Source organism: Sus scrofa, chromosome 1, assembly GCF_000003025.6.
Source record: "Sus scrofa isolate TJ Tabasco breed Duroc chromosome 1, Sscrofa11.1, whole genome shotgun sequence".
Classification (NCBI taxonomy): Eukaryota; Metazoa; Chordata; class Mammalia; order Artiodactyla; family Suidae; genus Sus; species Sus scrofa.
In genome coordinates, this window is record NC_010443.5 from 147780636 (window position 1) to 147804034 (window position 23399).

The following is a 23399-nucleotide window of genomic DNA, read 5'->3' on the forward strand; positions in this document are numbered from 1 at the left end:
TATTTACATCTTAAAGAGAGCCTCAGGCCTACAGATGATGGGTTTATAGGACTGGCAGAGAGACCAGAGGCTCCTACAGAGCCTGAAAAATGGTAAGGTGGTAACCCAGGAGAGGGAAAGAGCAGGGCCAACTGAAAATACATTTGGGGGGTAGAAGCTACAAAACTTAAGAAATGTCTTAGGGAGTAAGAGAATTATTTTTCTAAGTTTGAGGCTTGAAAAACTAGGTGAAATGGGAGAGTGGAGGACGAATAATTTCCTGGCCTTATTCCAATGCAAATTTTACATTCTTTTTTTTCTCCTAAGCCTTTTCCCAAGTAACAGAGAGACACTGCACTTTGCTATTCTTAGCAGAAGTCATATCAACAAAAAACTTAATAAACACTGAATAAAATAAGGCCAAAGCAGGAAGAGAGCCCTTTGAGACCTGCTTCCAGACACCATCAGACACTAATCAAAATTCTGAGCGGTTATTACCCGACTACCCATCTGCACACCTGTATTTCCCCAAGTTCCACAAGGGCTACACGAAGTGTGAGCATCCTCGATGAAATTCACATTTACTGCGTGGCAGTGACGTCGGAACACCTTCCTAGTTTACTCGTCTGTCAATTTCAGCAACTGCAGTAACTAGAACGGTCCCATCTGGTTTGGTTCGTCCCCTAAGCTTACACCGACCCCTAGCCCGCCCCTCCTGCTCCCCGATGCCTGCGAGGGCACAGTGAGAAGCGCACGCCGGCCTGCCGGGTCCAGACACGGCCCCGCGCGCCCGCGTCCTGCGGGCACCAGCCCTCCGGGAGCCGCGGGAGAGGCCGGGGGGCCGGCTACCGGGCCCCCTCCTGCCCGCCTCGGGGCTCCGCACCCTCCCAGCCGCCTGCCCCCGGGCCCGCCATTCCCCGCACGGACGCAGCTTCCCAAAAAGAAGGCCTCCCGCGCCCCGCGCCAGCCTGGCTGCGTGGACGAAGAAGGAGGGTGCGGGAGGAGCGGGGCGCGGGGAGCTGGAGCGGGAGCGGGAGGGGGAAGGCGGCGCGCCTCGCCCCCGGCCCCGCCGCCGCAGCTGCCGCCCGCCCGCGCGGCCCAGGAAAGTAGGCCCAGCCCGGCGGAGGGGCCGGCCGCGCCGCGCCGATATCATTCCGCCCGCGCCCTGCGGCCGGCAGTCGGGAGGCGGCGGCGTCAGCGGCGGCGGGCGTGGCGGGGCCGCTCCCCGGCCTGGACCCCGGACCCCGGCCCCGGCCCCGGCCCCAGGCCGGGCCCAGCCCAGCCGCCCCGCCACCCCCGGCCCGGCCCGCTCCCAGCGCCCCCCGCGCCGCATCCGGGGACTATATTCGCGCGGAGCGGCACAGCGCGGCCGGCCGGGCCGGGGCCGCTTACCGGTGTCGCCGCGCGCCTTGCTCTCCTTGGGCTTCGGGGGGCGGCCCCGCGGCATCGTCGGCGGCAGCGGCGGACCACCCCTCGGCCGCACACACACTCACACACATACACTCGGCAGAGCGCGCACGCGCGGGGATCGGCCGCGGGAGCGCGGCGCGCGCCCGCCGAGCGGCGGAGGCGGGCGGAGCGGCCCAGGCAGCCGCCGAGCCCCGGCCGAGCGCCCACGGGCCTCACGGGGGGAAGGCGCCCGAGCGAGCGAACAGGAGAGCTCGAACCGCGCCAACTTCGGCGGGTTCCATGGCCCGGCGGGCCGCGTTGGGGGCGTTGGGCGCGGGCGCGAGGTGGGGGCGGGGGAGCGGCGTGGTGCGCATGCGCGTTCCGCCGTTCGGGCTTGGGCGACGGAGGGTGAGCGGGCCGCAGTCACTTGGAGGTGCTGGCCTCCCAGGCGGCTTGGAACACTAGCAGGCCGCGGAACCTCGCGCTCCTGGCGTCTGGGGCTGGGGGCCGGGCGACCCACAATGACCTGGCGGTCCTGGCCTCGAGGAGGTGGGGCGGGCGGGCCGCGGTCACCTGGCGGTCCTGGCTTACGTCTTGGGCAGCCAAAGTCACCCAACAGGTCGGGTCATGGGAAGTAAGTAGGAAAGGTAACCTTGAGCAGGCAGAGGTGGTGAGGAGGAGCTTCCCAGGTGGAGGCAGGTAAAAGAAAACCCCGACCTAGGGTCCATTATGTGCCACATGCGTAGTATGTGACACGTGTTTATATGCTCATGAATTCCAGGAAAACCAAGAGCACTTCGTCTTGATGTGTTGTTTCAGGAAGGCCCTGAACAGACTATAGTGGCAAAAAGCCCCGGAGCCAAAACTATCCAAAACATCAGTCTTGGACTAATGTTCCTATCTAATGTAATGCCTTAAGATTTATAGTTTCAAATGTATTGATTTTTTGTTGTTGTTGTTGTTAGCCACACCAACTTCCACAAAATTCAAACAGGAACATGACAGCAAAGTGTTAGGTAAGGTCAAGTAAAACAAAAGAAAACGTCTAACATAATATCCTCAGAAAAAAAAAAAACTATTTCAAAGGCACAAATAATAATCACTGACCATATTATGAGAGAATTCAAAGGTTAACAAAACAATCTCCCTCCAAAAAACTTGGACTCATCGGGCAAGAAAGACACAAAATTAGTCAAATGTCAGAGGCTTTATTTAAAAATCCACAGAGAACTTTGAGAAGGATAAGATTAATTACAGAGGGAAAAACCCTCTCTTAACTGAAACATTTTTAGTAAGTGGTTGTATTCTAACAGGATGTTCAGGTAGAGGCAACAGGGTAAAGAAACACTAGTGAGTCTTATCTGTCAGGTACTTTATATACATGAAGTTTATTAAAAAGTAGACCATCATAAAAGGAAACAAGTTCAGGTTATTTAACCAACATCAGCCAGCCAATGAATAGCAAATGGGATTTAGCAATCGACATCTGCTGGGGGGTTGAGTTTTTGCTTTTTTGTTTTTTTAGGGCCACAGGTGCAGTATATGGAAGCTCCCAGGCTAGGGTTCTAATCCAAGCTGTAGCTCCCTGTCTATGCCACAGCAACTCAGGATCTTTAGCCCACTAAGCAGGGCCAGAGGTTGAACTCAAATCCTCGTGGATACTAGTCACACTGAGGAGCAATGGGAACTCCTGCTCTTTTTTTAAACTTCTTGCCATGTTTTAGTGCTTTATATAGAATACTTCTAATCCTTACAACATTCTTGCAAGGTACTATTTTACAGATGAGGTTCAGAGAAGTATAGCCTGTAAGCAAATCCAAGCCCCAAACCAAATCTGTTTACCTGTTAAACCCATGCTCATAGTTGCATCAAAGTGAAAATCTACATAATTTTAGACAAAATACAGCTATTTCCATATGCATATTAGTGCTGGGTTACCATATAAGCCTGAGAAAACAGATTGGAAGGAGATCATAAGAATCCTTAGCCATTTGTAGGATCCGGCATTGCCGAGAGCTGTGGTGTACATTGAAGACATGGCTCGGATCTGGTGTTGCTGTGGCTCTGGCATAGGCTGGTGGCTACAGCTCTGGTTGGACCCCTAGCCTGGGAACCTCCATGTGCCACGGGTGCAGCCCTAAAAAGATAAAAAATAAATAAATAAAATAAAAAATAAGAATCCTTAGCCATCTGTAAATCAATATGGATGATGATGTGTTTATGAATGTATACTCTATTTTGTTCTGAAAAGTATTTGAAGCAATTTGTATTGGCGTAAAATAAATAGATGAGGAAATCAGGACAATGGAAAAAAATAGAAAATCAAACTGAGTAAGCACCTAAATAAAATCTCACGTTGTTATAAAAGGCAAAAGTCAAACTCCAGGTTAGTTATGAGATTCTCACATTCATAAGACAGCTATATCCCTTTCACTGTGCCCCTCTATAGTTTTATAGGATTCTTTTTCACCATACAGACATACCTATACATCACGTATATAAGACCTTAACATCTGCAAAGAGAATTATTCTCCTTTTCTTTTTCTTGTCTAATTGCTCTGGCTAGGACTTCCCAGTGCAATGCTGAATAGGAGTGGTGAAACTGAGCACCCTCCTCTTGTTCCTGGACGTAGTAGGAAAGCTTTGAACATTTTGCCATGAATATGATGTCAGCTGTGTTTTTGTCATATGGCCTTTATTATAGTACATTCCTTCTATACTAAATTTGTTGAGAGTTTTTTTCATGAAAGGATTTTGAATTTTGTCAAATGCCTTTTCTGCATCCATTGAAATGAACGTGATTTCTATCTTTCATTCTATTAATATCGTGTATCACGTTTATTGTTTTTATTGCTTTCCAAGGATAAATTCCACTTGATCATGGTGTATGATCCTTTTCATGCGATACTGAATTCAGTTTTTAGAATTTTGTTGAAAATGTCTGCATCTACGTTCATCGGGGACACCAACCTAGAGTTGTCTTGTAGTGTCCTTATCTGCTTTGGTATCAGGGTAATTCTGGCCTTGAAAATGAGTTTGGAAGTGTTCCCTCTCTTCAATGTTTTGAAAGAGTTTGAGGAGAATTGGTATTAATTCTTCTTTAAATGTTTGGTAGAATTCAGCGGCGAAACCATCGAGTCCTGGGCTTTTCTTTGGTGGGAGACTGTTGTTTACTGTTTCAATCTCTTTACTCATTGGTTTATCCAAATTTTCCATTTCTTCAGCATTCAACCTTGTAGACTGTATGTAGGTTGGGTCTCTAGACTCATCCTCTTTACTGTCTCAGAGGGTTCCTTGGAGGACTGTTCTTTTCTTCCTTTTTTAAGTTGATAACTATATCAGACATAAGACAGGGGCATAAAAATGTATGCTCCCCAGAACCAACACAGAGGGAACATCTAGAAAATAGGACCAAGATTGTGGAAGGCCCAAATGTGATTCCCCCCATGACCAGCCCCCATTCTCACCCCCATCCCGAGAACTCCTCCCCTCGAGATGCCTGCTCCTCTGATTCTATACTAGCATTCCCTGCCTTTATGGCTGTGCAGTCTAGTTATTTAGATGTCTTTAACTAAAGGAAGTATTTGTCAATTGGTCCAACTTTGGAACTTTTTCTTAAAGTTCTTCAGAATTCTTCTGCTTCTTGCTTCTTTGCTCAGTATTGTGTTTGTGGAATCAATGATGCTGACACATATCTCTGGAGTTCGTTTGTTTTCACTGTTGTGTAGTATTTCACTCTAAGATATGCCATAGAGTATTCATTTAGTTCATTGTTGTTGGGCTTTGTCAACTTCTGTTTTGTTAAAAAAACATACTGCTATGAGTATTCTTGCATTTGCCTTCTGGTATTGATTTTTTAAATACAGTAAGAAAAATATTTGTGCCTATTATTTTTTGCTTTCAGTTTCTCCCCAAGTCGTCTAAGTTTACTTTTCTCCTCTTTCTTGCCTTCTTTTGGATTGACATTTTTTTTCTTATCCTACTTTTTGCCTTTTACTAATTTGAAAGTTACATACTCTATTCTTTTTTTTTATATTGCTCAATGAATTTATGACATTTATAGTTGTGCAATGATCATTACAACCCAATTTTATATTCCATGCCAAACCCCCAGCATCCCCCCACCCCCTCTCTCTCCTTTGGAAACTGTAAGTTTTTCAAAGTCTGTGAGTCAGTATCTGTTCTGCAAAAAAGTTCATTATGTCCTTTTTTCAGATTCCACATGTCAGTGACAGCATTTGATGCTGGTGTCTCATTGTCTGACGGACTTCACTTAGCATAATAATTTCTAGGTCCATCCATTTTGCTAAAAATGCTGGTATTTTGTTCCTTTTAATGGCTGAGTAATATTCCATTGTGTATATGTACCCCATCTTGTTGATCCACTCCTCTGTCGATGGACATTTAGGTTGTTTCCATGTCTTGGCTATTGCAAATAGTGCTGCAATAAACATTGGAGTACATGTGTCTTTTCGAGTCATGGTTTCCTCTGGATAGATACCCAGGAGTGGGATTGCTGGATCAAATGGGAGTTCTATTTTTAGTTTTCTGAGGAATCTCCATACTGTTTTCCACAGTGGAAATGCACCAATTTACATTCCCACCAACAGTGTAATAGGGTTCCTTTTTCTCCACACCCTCTCCAGCACTTAATTGTTTGCAGACTTTTCGATGATGGCCATTCTGACTGGTGTAAGTTGTTACCTCATAGTGGTTTTGATGTATACACTCTATTCTGTTAAGGGAACCCTAGAAACTTCAAATGACACTAATGAAAGTAAAATGCTAATCAGTATATTTACCCTTCTCCTAATTTATATGCTATTGTTGGTCTGTGTTTTAATTCTACATGTAAGCTTCAGAAGATATTATTACATTATCTCACTTAGTCTAATTTGTCTAGATATACCTAGATATGTTCCCATTTTTTTGATCTCGTGTTCCTTCTTATATCTCTGACCTTCATCTGCTATCTCTTTCTCTGTGTCATACACACACTTTACAATTTCACTCAGTAAGCATGACTAGTGCCAAATACTCTCATTTTTTTGTTCACCTGAAAATGTCTTTATTTTTCCCTCATTCTTGCAAGATACTTTTTCTGGTTAAATAACTCTATACTGACAATCATTTTTCTTCAATCCATTGAAAATGTTCTCTTTCTAGCTTGGTTTCTGTTGTGGGTAATGAAGAGTCAGTTATCCATCTTTTTTCTTGTGGAGGTTATCATCTAAAGTTTGTAAGACCTCTCTCAGCCATTAGTGTCTTGCAGATTCCTCATGCTGTGCTCAAGTCTGGATCCTCATCATGCATACTTTCAAGAGTTCATTAGGAATCCTAAGAATACTGGCATTTTCTCACATCCACAATACCATGGTTATACCTATGAAAACTACCAATAATCTAATATAGTTAATACCTAATCCATATTCAAACACTCTCAATTGTCCCTGAAATTTGTTTTCCCAATCAGGATCCAAAAAGGATTCATGTCTTAAGATTTATCATGCCTCATTTTATCTTTAACAGCTTTATTTAGACATAATTGACATAGAATAAACAGCACATACTGAAGAGTGAAGTTTAATGATGTATAACATGTATACAGATGTGAAACCATCAGTACAGTCAAGGTGTGAACATATGCTATCACTCCCCAAACTTCCTATTTTCCCCTTGGTATTCCCCCCCCCCCACTTCTTGCTCATTTCCCTGGCAACCACTGATCTTCTTTCTGTCACTATAGATTAAGTACATTTTCTAAAGTTTTATATAAATGGAATTCATAACTCATGTATTCTTTTTGTCTATAACTTCTTTCACTCAGAATAATCGTTTTGAAATTTATCCATGTTACTGCATGAATCAATAATTTGTCTCTTTTCATTGCTGAATAGAATTTGTCTTTTTGTATTGATATGACCACCCTATAACATTACATTAGTTTCAGTTTGTACAGCTTAATGATTTGATAATTGTAAATACTGTGAAATGATCACAGTAAATCTAGTTAACATCCATCACCCCACACATTTACAACTTTTTTCCTTTTGCTGAGAACTTTTAAGATCTATTCTCTTAGCAACTTTCAAATATACATATAATATTATTAACCATATTACTATGCTGTATATTACATTTTTAGGACTTATGTCTTAAAAAATATGAAGCGCTTCAGAAATTTGCATGTCATCCTTATGCAGGAATCTGTTTTTATGCTGTTGAAGCAAACACAGCATCATGCTTCATGGTATGGATGTAGCAGATTCTCTAACCGCCCATCTGTAGATGGATGTTTAGATTGTTTTCAAGTGTTGACTATCATAAACAGAATCCAGACGAGGGCAAGAGAAAGGCACCTTGTGCATGAAACTTAAGAAGGAGCTCACTATCAGGTTTGTACAAATACCCCACTTGCTTTGCCCCCATACCAGTCCTGATGGCAAATTAAACTGCCATGAACATTTGTGTCTTGGCATAGACATATACTTTCATTTCTCATGGGTAAATACCTAGGAGTGGCATTGCAGGGTCATGTGGTAGTCACATCCTAATTTCTTTAGAAGCTGTTTTCCAAAGTGTGCCATCTTACATTTCTGCACCCAATGCATGACATTCCAGCTGATCTACTTTCTCTCCAACACTTGGTTTTGTCAGCCTTTTGAATTTTAGTAGTTCTAATGGGTGTGTACTGGTATCTCATTGTGGTTTTAATTTGCCTTTCTTTAATAATTAATGAGGTTGAGCATCTTTTCATTTGCTTATTTGCTATCCATGTATTATTGTCCCTGATGTATTATTGGTTGAAATCTTTTTCCCATTTTCAATTGAATTGTTTGTCATCTTGTTATTAAGTTGTAGTTATTTATATATTCCAAGTACAATTTCTTTGTCAGATATATATTTTGTTTCATTTTTTTCTTTTTAGGGCCACAATGATGGCATATGGAAGTTCCCAGTCTAGGGCTCAAATCAGAGCTGTAGTCCCAGCCACAGCCACAGCCACAGCAACACAGGACCCAAGCCACATCTGTAACCTACACTGCAGCTCATGGCAAAGTCAGATCCCTGACCCACTGAGCAAGGCCAGGGATTGAACCCACATCCTCATGGATACTGGCGGGATTCGTTTCTGCTGTGCCACAATGGGAACTCCTCTGTTAGATCTATTTTGCAATATTTTCTCCTGGTATGTGCCTCGCCTTTTATTTTCATAACAGCATTTTTTTTGAACAGTAGAAGTTTTTATTTTTTGAAGTCCAAACTGTCAGTTGTTCCATGCCTTTTGTTTTATTTTTAAGAAACTTTGCCAAATATAAAGTCACTAAGCTTTTCTAGATCTTATTCTGGAAGTTTTAGGTCTTATTTTTAGGTTTTTCTCCATCTTGGGTTAATTTTCGTATATATTATGAGGTAGGGGTTGAGTTTCATTTTTTTCAATATGTTATGCAGTTGTTTCAGCACTATTTAGTTAAATCATTAGCATTTCTCAATTGAACTACCTCACCAACATTGTTTAAAATAATTGATTATATATATATATCAGTCTATTTTGAACTCCATTCTCTGCTGTTACATTACTCCATTTGCTTATCTTTTTTCCAATGCTACACTGTCTTTAAGTCTGTAGCTTTATTTATTTATTTATTTATTTATTTATTTATTGCCACACCCACAGCACATGGAAGTTCCCAGGTCAGGGACTGAATCCGAGCCATAGCTGCAGCCTAAACCAGAGCTGCAGCAGTGCCTCTGGATCCTTAACCCATGGCACCAGAGCAGGAGCTCCCATATTCTAACTTTATAAGTCTTGAAACCAAGTAGTATTAAGTTCTCTAAATTTGTTCTTTTTCAAAGTTGTTTTGTCTATTCTAGGTCATTTTGACATTTCCTGAATTTTAAAGTCAGCTTGTCAATTTCTAAAAAAAAAAAAAAAAAAAAAAAGCCAGCTGAGATTTTGAATAGAATTACATTAATTCATAGATTAATTTGGGGGTAAGTTCACACTTTCACAATATGAAGTTATCCAATCTATGATCACAGTATCTCTCTTCATTTGTTCAAGTCTCCCTTAATTTCTCTCAGCTACATTTTGTAGTGTTCAGTGATCAAGTCTTGCCCATCTTTAGTCAAATATATCCCTCCCAAGTATTTCATGTTTTTGATGTTTTGTTAAATATATAGTTTATCTAGCTTCCACTTGATTTTTCAGTGATTTTTTCAGTATTGGCTCTTTATCCTGAAACTTTGTTATGCTTATTCATAAATCATAGTAGCTTTCCCTGTAGATTCCAAAAGATTTTTTAAAATAAATGATTATGATTTCTATAAAGTATTTTATTTATTTTCCAATATTGAGTCTTTTATTTCTTTTTCTTGCTTTAATGCACTGGATAGTACCTCTAATAATAGTTCTAGTACTAATGGATAGACAGGGAAACAGAAAATATCTTTGATATTAGCGAGAAAGAATTCAGTCTATTACCATTAATTATGATATTAGCTATAGGGTTTTAATACTTGAGGGCATTCTCTTCTCTCCCTAGACTGTGTGAGTTTGCTGTCAATAAGAAGACAAGACACCAAAAGAAAAAGCAGTTGTGAGTGGTGACAAGATATGGTGAGTGATCATACAAGGGACTGCTTGTTTTATATATGTATTATGTATATATGTGTGTATGTATATATTATGTGTGTATTTGTGTATCTATTATGTATTATGTATATATGTAATTATCTAACTCCTATCTATCAGTTTATTATCTATCAACTATCTATTGTTCAATAATCATCTATCTATTATCTATCAATAGATTTCCCTGTGGCTCAGCAGGTTAAGGATACGGCATTGTCACTGCTGCGGCAGGGATTTGATGCCTGGCCTAGGAATTTCCACATGCCACAGGTGTGGTCAAAAAAATTATCTAATTATATCATCTATTGTTTATCAATTGTCTATCTATATCTATCTTTTATATCTCTCCATCATTGATCTATTATCAATCTATCATCTATCTATCTACCTATCTTTTAATTCATTGAATGCTCACTATGCACCAGGCACCAGGTCACCCTCTTTAACAACAGTATAGCTTTCACTCCTGTACTATTAAAGTGAGTGGAGAAACTGAGGACCATGAAGATTATAGCTACTAGGAAGTTAAAATGGTGCAAGAAGGAAATGCAGATTTCAGGGTTTTTTATGCCTAACACTACTTATTACTTTACAGAAATATAGTGTTCACTCTCTTAAAACTATATAAAATAACAGATTCAGCCCTAAAAAATGCTAAAAAGGGAACAGTCAAAACTCTGAATAAAAGTTTCACATTATCCTAATAATAGGGACAAAGAGGCATTTAAATTCATTTTGGAGGCATTCTGAAGTTCTGATTCACAGTTCCTATTGTGACTCAGCAGGTTAAGAAACGGAGATAGTGTCTGTGGGGATGCGAGTTTGATCCCTGGCCTTGCTCAGTGGGTTAATGATCAGACATTGCCACAAGCTATGGTGTAGGTCACAGATGCGTCTTGGATCTGGTATTGTTGTGGCTGTGGCATAGACTCCAGCTGCAGCTACAATTCCATCCCTGACCCTGGAACTTCCATACACCACAGGTGCAGCTGTAAAAAGAAAAAAAAGTGAAGTTTTGATCCTTCATAATAATATCAATTTATCCCTCTGGAGTAAAATGCTTCATCTGTGTTATCCCTGATCCTAGCATTTGAGTAGAGGGGGGTTGTTAGCCCACTTCTACACATGAGGACAGAGGCCCAAAGGAGTAAAGTAACTTTCTTACTCAAAATTCCTGAGAAACAAGTAGCAGAGCTGTCCTCAAGAGACCTTCGGTTCTGCACCCTAGAACATTTTCTGCGTGACTTTTATCCTCACCAGCTCCATCTCTGTCGTCCAGGTTTATGCCTGGATCCCTCTCCAGCACCTCCCAGCTTTCTGGTGTCTTTATTTCTTTCTTTATTCACTTGCACCAAAGGTTGAAGCAGAAGCACCTGCCTATGTCACCAAGGCTCCTTCTCCTCCTCCAGATGCAGTAGAAGATTCAGCACGCTCACTCCTCACCTAAGGCACATCCGTCAAGAACCAGCGATTCACACTGTTCTTTCTTCCTTGTACTGCTTAGGGCTTCAGGCCAGTGGAAGCTGTTGGGTCATGAAAGGACTGCCCAGCACATGCATCCTGTGGCTACAGACTCACCAACAGCCGGTTCCTGGGAAAAGACAATAAACCATCTTGGCAACACAACTAAATACATACCCCTGACTCAGCTACATAGACTCCCAAACTCTGCAGCCATTCTCCCCACTCTGTGAAATAACACATAGATTTATCTTGTTTAATTGCACTCAATGAATCTTTTGAATTTCCATTTAGAGAAAATGTCCCAGGCAATGTTCAGTATGAACTTAAGTGACATAAACTACCATTCCCAAAGTATAATCTGCATGTGTGGAGTTCCCGTCGTGGCTCAGTGGTTCAGGAATCTGACTAGGAACCATGAGGTTGCAGGTTCGATCCCTGGCCTTGCTCAGTGGGTTAAGGATCTGGCGTTGCTGTGAGCTGTGGTGTAGGTCGCAGACGCAGCTCAGATCCTGCGTTGCTGTGGCTCTGGTGTAGGCTGGTAGCTACAGCTCCTATTCAACCCCTAGCCTGGGAACCTCCATATGCCGCGGCAGCGGCCCAAGAAAATGGCAAAGTATAATCTGCATGTGAACTTCCACTTAAAGCAACAAAAACACACCATGTGCTCTGGGATTCCACTGGAACGTTACCTCCTAGCAATTTTCCAGGCTCACTAGCCTTCAGCCTTGGTTAATAGCTTCAGTTCACTCTTCCAGAAAATGAGAGAAGCTGTTTTCCTTTCGTGGTGGGGAGAAAAGTCTAATCATTTTTTTCCTGAGTAGATAAAACACAGAAATGTTCTTAGTTATGGCTATTTGCAGGCAGAAAACCCTCATCTGTTCAATTTCCCCCCCTAACAAAGAAGAGGTTTTATCTCAACTGAGTCTTACCTGCCTAGGTATGTAAAATGGGAAAGCAGAACTAGGTCTCTCCAAGGCCTGGGCAGTTTCAATGATCTCACTGCTCCGTGCCTCAACCATAAAAGCTCAAACACTTTTTTTTGGGGGGGGGAGGGGGGGAGTCTGTCGGATAAGAGTTAAGAGTCGATGGCCCAGAAACAGAACACTTCTAGGGTTCAGGGTGTCCTGCTTGCCTACCAATCACAGGTTTGACGCTTACTCTTGGCCATAAGGAAAAAGAAAATGTACTAAAGACTCACAAGCAAACTCAGACCCCAGGTTCATTGCCCAGTGATACCTGCTGCTCCTGTCTAGGGAGGTGGGGCCTGAAGAGCCAGCCACGTTTAAAGGGAGGGCAGTATCACCCCCCACCCATTGGTCTGAACTCAGCCAGCCCCAGTGTCTGCAAATGGGCAAATGGGCCCCTAGGGCCAAGTGACAGAGAAGATTAAAGGGAGGGCAGTGTCATCCCCCGCCCATCGGTCTGAACTCAGCCAGCCCCAGTGTCTGCAACTGGGCCCCTAGGGCCAAGTGACAGAGAAGAGAGGGACCAGTCCATCCGTCCCCACCCCACTGGCCTGCTCCAGCAACTTCTCCCTCCATCTAAGACCAACAAGGCCTGTCTGCATCCACATCACCTTTATCTTCATCTGCTGGCCTTGCCGAGGAGGGACGTGTGGCCTTGTCCACACAGACATTGTCCATGCGTGGTTGTCATACCCTCAGCTCACCCCTGGCTGGCCCAGGTCCTGAGACTGCTCAAACCAGCCCAGGGCTTGGCCATCAGCCTCTGCACCCCACACTCTGCACCATCCTTCCTCTCGAGCAGCTCGGCCATGCCCCCTGCCCCTGCCCTGTAAGCAGAGCCCCTCTCAAAGCTTCTGTGTCCCCATCTCCACTCCCTCCCGCAGGAGGCTCACATTCCCCACGTCTTCAGGGAGCATGTGCCTGACTCTCCCGGTGTGTCCCACTCCTGAGCTCTGGGGCTTTGGACCCACACCACCAAACACTGCATCCTGGCATCAGGCCAAAGCCCTCTTAGTCAAGACTGAACCCACCCTCCTCCCCTCCAAACTCTCCTCTCCCCTCCCAACGATCCTGTTCCTAAGACATCCTTTCTTCCCGGCCTGCAGTTGTCTGCGCCCTCTCTGACAATGACCTCGCTAGCAGCCCCTGCAACCTGTCTCCAGATTCAGCTAATTTCAATTCCATGGCTTCCTTTCTCATTCTGCTGCCAGAGCCTAACCTCAACCTGAATCCTCTTAGTTACCCTCCCCGTTTCCACACACTTCCCCCTCCCTGTCTCCTCTTCAGTCTTGTCATCAGAGTTACCTTTCTAAACTGTAAGCCTGGGCATTCCTGTCGTGGCTCCGTGGTTAATGAACCCGACTAGTATCCATGAGGATGTAGGTTCAATCCCTGACCTCGCTCAGCTGGTTAAGGATCTGGCATTGCCGTGAGCTGTGGTGTAGGTCACAGATGCAGCTTGGATCCTGTGTTTCTATGGTTCTGGTATAGGCCAGTGGCTATAGCTCCAATTGGACCCCTAGCCTGGTAACCTCCATATGCCACGAGTGTGGCTCTAAAAAGACAGAAGATAATAAAATGAAATAAAATAAAATAAAGTAAAATAAATAAAATGTAAGCCTGACCCTTCACTCCTAAGCGAAAACACTTGGATAGCCTGTCAGTTCCTGCGCTATGGGTGGCAAAACACATTCTGTGAGCTACACTGTACAGAGGGATGTAGTATTGCTCCAGGCACAGCCTACTGCACTTGGAGACCTGTGTCCCTACAGTCTCTATTCTGTACAACTTCAGGGGGGCCTGCCCAGGACTGTGTCCAGCACCCTCACAGCTGCAAAAGCAGACCTGCCTGTGCCATTCCTGCCACTCCCTCAACCCCAAGCTCGCCCTCCAAGAAGCAGCCCACAGAGGCAGAGCTCAGGCTATGTCACTGTTAGCGTGATGATCTCCATGTGGTCACCGCCTCTGTCTCCAAGCTGCAGGCAGTATTGTTTGCCTACTTTATATAAGTGCAGCCTGATGTATATATTTTGGTGCATTTGTTTTCTTTTTCTATATTGGGATAGATACCTTGCTCATTGTCACTGCTGTAAACAGTTCTGCTTCATGACTATATTGCAATTTTCTTCTCTCTTCTCCTGTTGGTGATATTTAGGTTATTTCTAATTCTCTCTCTCTCTCTCTTTTTTCTGCTATCACAAATCATATGGCTCTAAACATTCTTATACATGTGGAAAGAGATGTGCTTGGCTGAAGGAGTGGAGTTACAAAGATTTAAGACAGTTTTCCAATGTGATTGCAATACTTCACATTCTTACCAGCAGTGTCCAAAGACTCCTGGTGCTCTATACCCCCATCACCTTCTGGTCAGCACCACCTTAGTTTTTGTCAGCCTGTGCGGTCTTAAGGAGTTGTCCTAATTTCTAGTGAGGTTGAATTCTTCTTCATTTATTTTTCCTCTTCACTGATTTGCCTCTTCTGATTTTTGCCTGTTTTAAACATTAGGCTTATTTTTTAACTGATCTACAGCAATTTTTTTTTTTTTTTTTTTTTGGCTGTGCCCACAGCACACAGCATGAGGAAGTTCCCCGGCCAGGGATGGAACCCAAGCCACGGCAGAGACAATTCAGGATCCTTAACCTGCTGCACTACCAGGGAACTCCACGATTTATGGTAATTCTTTATATATTCTTATTACTAATGTTTTATCAGATAAATGTGTTCCAAATGTCTTCTCCATTCTGTGGCCTATTATTTTGGTTTGTCACTTGAGAAATTCATGTTTTAATTTTAATGCAATTTTGTGGATCGGCTTTTTCCTCCTCCCAAGGAGAATACAAGTTGTTTATCATGATCCTTTTCATTGCCCTGGAGATCCCTCCGCAGCCTCCTGACTCTGTGTCCCCGGAATGGTGGTGACATGGATGGCTCTCTGGGCCTGCTGATCCCCCTCCCTCTGTTGGGTCCAGCTTGGCCTTCAGACCCAACCTGCATGAGGCGTCTCCTGTCTGTAGCCAAATCGCTCACACATTTTCATGTCGTCTGTTAGCTCAGTGTCTGTTTTCCCTACTAGACTGTATTTTTTTTTTTTTTTTTTTGTCTTTTTGCCATTTCTTGGGCTGCTCCCGCGGCATATGGAGGTTCCCAGGCTAGGGGTCAAATTGGAGCTGTAGCTGCTGGCCTACACCAGAGCCACAGCAACGGGGGATCTGAGCCGCGTCAGCGACCTACACCACAGCTCAGGGCAACGCCGGATCGTTAACCCACTGAGCAAGTGCAGGGACCGAACCCACTGAGCAAGTGCAGGGACCGAACCCGCAACCTCATGGTTCCTAGTTGGAATCATTAACCACTGCGCTACGACGGGAACTCCTAGACTGTATTTTTTAATCCTGCCCCCAGGTGGGGAGACTTGCAGGCAGCAAGGCCGGTGGGACTGAGGGTGGTCTGGGGGTGCCTGCTCCCGCCAGGGCGGGGGTGAGGGGCCACAAGCAAGATCCCGTCTCAGTGAGGTCGGTTTTCTGATGATTCATCACATGGCGGGGGGGGGGGAGGGGGGGTGCCAGGCCCAACTGCAGGGAGCAACGGGGCAAGGAACCGGGCGAGAAAGATGCGAGTGGGAGCCCCAGGACAGCAGCCTCCTTCCAGAGCAGCCTCACCGCTCACCCAGCGCTCTGGCCGGTCAGCATGACTTTTCCGCGGAGCCACGACTGCAAAGGCTACCACGTGTGGCCCTGGGTGCTCACTAGTCAACACGCCTGGGCCCTCCCCACCCCTGGCCAAGGTGGAACCCCACTCAAGGAGAGAGCAGGGCTGAGTTCTATCTCCTGTGATGGATCCAGGGGAGACAGTGAACACACAGAAAAGGGAGAAGGAAAAGACAGGAACAGAATGGAGGAAATGAAGAAAAAATGAAAGACAAAAACAGACACTTAGAGTCGGGGTGGGGGGAGCGCCACCTGGTGGCAGATCTCTCCATACACACTTTCTCAGGAGCAGCGCCAGACCCTGGCCGTTTCTGATACAGGCCTGACCCCCAGTGCTCAGGCGGTGACTGGCACGTACTGGCCGCTCATAATAAAAACAGGTGACATTTATTTATTGAGCGACAACTCTGAGGTTTTCTTTCTTTTTCTTTTTCTTTTTTTTTTGTCTTTCTGCCTTTTCTAGGGCCTTTTCCCCAGCATATGGAGGTTCTCAGGGTAGGGGTCTAATCTGAGCTGTAGCCACCAGCCTACACCACAGCCACAGCAACACCAGAGCCAAGCTGCATCTGCGACCTACATACACCACAGCTCATGGCAACGCCGGATCCTTAACCCACTGAGCAAGGCCAGGAATGGAACCCGCAACCTCACAGTTCCTAGTATTCGTTAGCCACTGCGCCACGACAGGAACTCCAAAGGGTTTTTTAATTAATAGAGGTTTTTCCCCTACAGTTTTACATTTTCAGAAGAATTGAGCAGCTGGTACAGGGACTTCCAGGTCGCCTTTCCCCACAATGTACAGTTTCTCCTACTAATTACACCTTCCCTTGGCAGGTTACATTTGTTACAATTAAGGAACCAACATTAATACATTAGTATTAATTAAATTTCATACTTTACATCAAGGTTAATTTTTGTACAGTTCTATGAATTTTGACAAATGCCTGTCATGTATCCGCCATTATAGCATCATAGAGAACAGTTTCACTGCCCCGAAAATTTCTGTGTCCTACCTATTTGCCCCTTTCCCTGCTCCCCCTCCCGCAAATCTTGAACCCCTGCCATCCACTTTTTACTGTCTCTATATTGCCTTTCCCAGAATGTCATGGTCAGAATCATACAGTATGCATCCTTTTCAGACTGGATTCTTTCAGTGAGCAATGTGCATTTAAGATTTCTCCATGTCTTTTTTTGCAGCTTGCTAACTCATTTCTGTCCTCTTTTTTTTTTCCTGGCTGCACCCACAGCATATGGAAGTTCCCAAGCTGCAGCTGCCACTTAAGCCAGACCAGATACCTTAACCCACTGTGCTGGGCTGGGGATCGAACCTGTGCCTCCACAGTGACCCAAGCCACTGCAATTGGATTCTTAACCCACTGTGCCACAGCAGGAACTCTGCTAATTCATTTCTTTTTATTGTTGAATAATATTCCATTATCTGGATGGGCCATAGTTTATCCATGCACCTACTGAAGGACATCTTGCTTGTTTCCAAGTTTTGGCAATTATGAATAAAGCTGCTATAAACATCAATGCAGATTCTTGTGTGGACCTCAGTTTTCAACTCCTTTGGGTAAATACCAAGGAGTGTGCTTGCTGGATCACATGATAAGACTGTGGTTAGTTTTATAAGAAGCAGCCAAGCTGTTTCCCAAGTGGCTGCACCATTTTGCATCCCTACCCAGCAATAAATGTGCATTCCTGTTGTTCCACATCCTCATCAGCATTTGGCGTTGTCAGTGTTCAGGATTCTGGCCATTCTAATGTGTAGTGCTGTCTCATTGCTGTTCTGATTGGCAATTCTCTAGTGACATACTATTTAGAGCATCTTTTCATATGCTTACTTTCTATCTGCATATCTTCTTTGGTGAGGTAGCTATTCAGATCTTTGCTTATTTTAAAAATGGTATGGTTTTCTTGTTGAGTTTTAACTCTGAGTATGTCAGGTACCAGTTGTTGGTTTTTTTTTTTTTAATCAATATGCGTTTTGCAGTACATTTTAATACATATGAAATAGAGATTTAAAAATTTTTTTTATTTTTATTTTTTTTTGCTACACCATGCAGATGCTTGATGTAGGATCTCAGTTCCCAGACCGGGGATTGAAGCTGGGCCGCAACAGTAAAAGTTCCAAGTCCTAAACACTAGACCACCAGGGAACTCTCTAAAGATATTTAAATAAAATGTATTTGTTGGGGTGTCTCCTAAAATAATTTCCTATACCATCTGTTGTATGCATACAACATTTAGGGTATATTACTTAAATCTCCCAATTAAAATGAAATAAGAGCAATTATAGAATCATTCCTGTGGACATGTGATTAAAGCTAAGCAACCTTAATAGCATCCACAGAAGCTCACTTTTCCTAGGCTGCAGCTTCAATTAGATGTGTCTCCTTTCAAATAGGTGGACTATCATGACCCACGTTGCAAGAGGCTTAATGTACACCAACATTCATTCAGCACCGTTTGCCTGGGAACTCACCTGCGTGCAAATTTAAATGTATTTCCTAGTTTTTTTTTTTTTTTTTTGTCTTTTTTTGTTGTTGTTGTTGTTGTTGTTGTTGTTGCTATTTCTTGGGCCGCTCCCGCGGCATATGGAGGTTCCCAGGCTAGGGGTCGAATCGGAGCTGTAGCCACCGGCCTACGCCAGAGCCACAGCAACACGGGATCCGAGCCGCGTCTGCAACCTACACCAGAGCTCACGGCAACGCCGGATCGTTAACCCACTGAGCAAGGGCAGGGACCGAACCCACAACTTCACGGTTCCTAGTTGGATTCGTTAACCACTGCGCCACGACGGGAACTCCCCTAGTTTTTTTTTTTAATACCTTAGTCCATTCAGGCTGATGTAACAAAGTGCCAGAGGCTGCATGTCTCATAAACAAAGGAAATGAATTTCTCACAGCTCTGGAGGCTGGGAGTCTAAGGTCAGGTGCCAGCAAGGCTGGGGTCCGGTGAAGTTCTCCTCTGAGCTGCAGATGGCCCCACATCTCGCTATGTCCGCACGTGGAAGAAGGGACAAGGGGCCCTCTGGGTCCTGTCTGCCAGGGCACTAATCCCGTCATGAGGGCCCCACTTTCCTGACCTCATCACCTCCAACAGGCCCCACCTCCTCACCCTATCCCACTGGGGCTTAGGTCCCAACACCAGAGTTTCAGAGGGACACACACATTCCTTCCATAGGATCTTAACCTGCATGACACACACAATGTCAGCAAAGAACAAAGAGCTCTGCGCATCACCAAGTTCTGTAAGGATTAACCCGCTACAGTCTCAGGCTGACAGTGTCCTGTGCTTCAGACAGAGGCATGAGGAAGGTATCAGGATGCCTGTGCTTTCGATGAGCAGACCCCTTAGGTAGGTAGCTGTGTATTTCGGGAAGAATTTTTTTCTTTTTTTTTTAGGGCCGCACCTGCAGCATATGGAAGTTCCCAGGCGAGGGGTCTCACCAGAGCTGTAGCTGAGACCTACACCACAGCCACAGCAATGAGGGATCTGAGCCACATCTGTGACCTATGCTTGTGACAACGCCGGACCCTTAGTCCAGTGAGTGAGGCCAGGGATCAAACCCACATCCACACCAACACTATGTCAAGTTCTTAACCCTGTGAACCACAATGGGGTATCCTTCAGGAAGAGTTTTGTTTTGTTTTTTGGGTTTCAGCGGGGTTTTTTTTGTCTTTTTTTGTCTTTCTAGGGCCGCACCCACAGCATATGGAGGTTCCCAGGCTAGGGGTCTAACCAGAGCTGTAGCCCCCGCCACAGCCATGCCATAGCCACAGCAACGCCGGATCCTTAACCCACTGAGTGAGGCCAGGGATTGAACCCGCAACCTCATGGTTCCTAGTCGGATTCATTAACCACTGAGCCACGACGGGAACTCCAGGAAGAGTTTTAATGAACCCAGATGCCTGCATCTTCCCATATAGAAAAAAGCACAAAAATCATTAACCTACGATGTCTCTCCCTTGTGACCAGCAGTAACCTCTTACCCAGGTATATAACTGATGGCACAGGTCCTCTCACCAAAAAGCACATGTAACCTGGCTTCTCCCCCAACTTCTGCTGAGCTGTTTCCCCAGAGCTCCTGAGAGGCTGTCTCCAGGCTACAGTCCTCAGAAAGACCCTGAATAAAACTTTACTCAAGCTCTTTAGGCTGTGCGTTTTTTCTTTCAGCTGACAATAACAATGCCTGTGGATCCCAGAGGAAGAGTTTGTTAATAACATAATTTTAGACACAGCCTGTACCAAAAGTGAATTTTAACTTTCAGGGATGTATATAGCAAAGACAATGTAACTTTCTATTGTACACCAGATCTTTCCATGAGATATTCTGTATGGTGAGACCACTGAATGGGAGACAGGAGGCCAGAGTTTTACAGTGATTTACAGTCACCTGCGGTGTAAGTCCTTTAACATCTCTGAGGCTCAGTTTGGTAACAAAAAGTACGTGATTGCTAACGTTTTCTCTAGTTCTAACACTTTCATGATTCAATGATTTCTGAAGCTTACCTTTAAGAGACAGGAAATTGCTACATTAAAAAGTCTGCAAAAGCCGAAGAAGATGGCTGACATTTCGTTACAAGAGGAAGGAAACTGAAGCTTTTGCATGACCCTCAGCTAAGATCTGAAATAAACCACAGAGTTGTAGGTAAACATCACAAGCCCATCAGGGTGATGGTGACAAGCGAGTGAGGGGCATGTGGGGTGTTAGTGTCAGGCTAAACACATTTAGCATCAGAAGTGAATAAGAATAAAACATGATGGACAGCTTTAGTCTAGAATGAGACAACAGCCATTACTTTAGACAAGTACCGTCACAGCCCATGGTTCATCAAAGCCCAGCCTCCAGAGTCAGACCCACCAGCACTGGGTGTTGGAAAAGCCAACGGGCTGAAGGATCACCCTTGGTTTGTTTCTCACCTGCCTCCCTCAGAGGTTGTGAATTTTAATAGTGTGTGAGATGTCCCCCAAAGCCTCGAGCACACAGACAGCTACAGTAAAGTTCGGCCCTTGTTACGCCTAACAGGCCGCTTCCTAAGCATCTGGGTTCGGTGGTGCCATATTGGTTTCCATGCAGAATGTCTACCTGGCCCCTGCTCACCCCTCCCCACTTTCTGGAGGCCTCTCACCTGCCTTTAAGTCTTCCTTCCTTCTCATTCCCATCCCTCCATCAGAAGTTTATGCTATGAACTCATCTCTCCTAAGGACCTCATCCTTTCAGAGACTGACGATTTCTTTGGAAGTAAAAGGAGAAGGTTAAAAAATTAGGTGAGGGGAGTTCCCGTCGTGGCGCAGTGGTTAACGAGTCTGACTAGGAACCATGAGGTTTCGGGTTCGGTCCCTGCCCTTGCTCAGTGGGTTAACGATCCGGCGTTGCCGTGAGCTGTGGTGTAGGTTGCAGACGCGGCTCGGATCCCGCGTTGCTGTGGCTCTGGCATAGGCTGGTGGCTCCAGCTCTGATTCGACCCCTAGCCTGGGAACCTCCATATGCCGCAGGAGCGGACCAAGAAATGGCAAAAAGACAAAAAAAAAAAAAAAAAAAAAAAAAAATTAGGTGAGGGACATAACCTTTTAAAGCCTTGAAATTCCAAATGAGACCTTGGAAGGCTAATGAGAGAATGGGTTTTCCTTGATCAATGATACACAAGAGGAGCCCTATCGGGACTTTGTTTCCTATATTACGAGCATTTGGGGAGTAGAGGGGTCTATGCCTGGTTCAACCAAAAGGAGAGCCTGCAATGAAGTCTGCAGGAGGTATATTTGGGACTGTAACCCCAGCGAGCAGAAACAGGGTAACGAGGCCAACACGAGGACATTTCTCCAGTTGTGGCTACATGGACACTCCTGGAGGCCTTTTGAGGAGCCTCATGAAACACTTCTCAGAACCACCTGCCTGGACAAGCGGCACTGGCTGCAGAAAGGCTGAGACGGGGAGAAAAGAGGTGGCTGCAGGAGCGGAGATTCAGGGTCAGTGGGGGCATCAACTTGGCTTGGGCGTTGCCAAGGGCCACTCAGCCTTCAGGAAACATCCCAGGACATGTCACTCACCATCACTCACCGTCTGCGTGGGGCTCAGCACTTACTAGCTCTGCGGGATGTGAGAGGGTTGGAGAGCCACTTGGGCTCCACTGTGCACACAGTTCACACTCGCGCAGGTAAGACAACTAAGGTGACAATCTGCAGAAAATGCTCCCTCGAGGTAAGCTCTCCTTCTCAGTCTGACTGAGCCTTGTCCTGGGCCTGAGCTGCCTGGGCCAGCATCAGGCCAGACTGTGGAACCCATCCTCCACCCCTCAAGGCCTCCTCACCTGGACCATCTCCCACCTTGGGCTCAGGACTTTCACAGCCCGTCAGGCTCTGCTCTGCGCACACTGAGAAGGCCTGCATGTTTCTGCACTGCATCATGCAAACACGACATTTAGGACGCAGTTGGGCAGGCCGAGCACCCCAGAGACTTCAGACCTGAACAACCAGAACCAGCACAGGCCTTGCACAGGCTCCTTCTGGCCTCAGATCAGGCTGGTGTAACATGTGCAAAGCAAAGAGGAAAGAATGAAGTCACAGTGGCTTATGAGCACCAAAAGGAAATCTTCTTGTCCACGTAACGAAGTTTACATCCATTTAGGACTGCTGAAAACATCAGCTTGTCCCCAGAATTGGTGGGTACAATGGCACCTACTTGAAATTGAGGGGTGCTGAGGAGGCCTCATTCAAGGGAGTGGCTGTCCCTGAGGGACAGTGCTAGGCATGCCACTGCTACTGGAAAGAGAAACACTGCACAGACCAAGATGGTGCAGGCAGAGGAACACAGGCAGTGCTTTTGAGTATGAGTCTCTAATTAAAAGTCACGGCAGGCACTCCACACGCCAAGCACCGATTTCTGTTCCAGATGCTGTTTAACGAGCAAGTCTGTGCAGAGGCCCCAGGTGGGAGGGGTGGCAGATTTACTTATATATTTCTTTGCTTACTTATTTAGTATTAATGGTGAACAGTTCTTCCAAAAAGAAAAACACACACGGGGGAAATAAATTCACTTTTTAATCCTGAATGCTAACATTTTGCCCAAGGATGGCACAACAGTCACAAGGAGGATATGCAATGCAGCAATGACTCCGACTCCCCCATCTTCCTAACACTGGTTTGTGTGTGTGCTGAGTTCCAGCTGATTTCATCCCTTTTAGAGCTCACGTGTTCACCACGGCCAGTCTAGATGATGTGGACACCACAAGTGTCCCTTTTGCAGCCCACCTGCCT

General features: G+C 45.2%; 1 protein-coding gene and 1 long non-coding RNA gene across 7 annotated transcripts in view; one reads left to right on the plus strand and one right to left on the minus strand.

Moving 5' to 3' along the window:
• ZNF236 (zinc finger protein 236) overlaps positions 1–1527 on the minus strand; it is a 91618-nt gene extending 90091 nt beyond the window's left edge. For 4 of the 6 annotated variants that reach the window (XR_002345824.1, XR_002345821.1, XM_021099035.1 and 1 more), the window contains exon 1: positions 1372–1526. Coding sequence is in view for 3 of the 6 variants with exons in the window: in XM_021099035.1 (XP_020954694.1) it covers positions 1372–1426 (55 nt within the window). In the remaining 3 variants the exon portion in view is untranslated. Of the gene's footprint in view, positions 1–497; positions 1024–1371 lie in introns of those variants that run through there. The other 2 variants (XM_021099045.1, XM_021099040.1) reach the window with 2 other exon arrangements.
• On the plus strand, positions 8445–11824 carry LOC102160197. The gene is made up of 2 exons (XR_002345826.1): positions 8445–9988; positions 11508–11824. It is a non-coding gene; the product is annotated as an uncharacterized LOC102160197 (long non-coding RNA).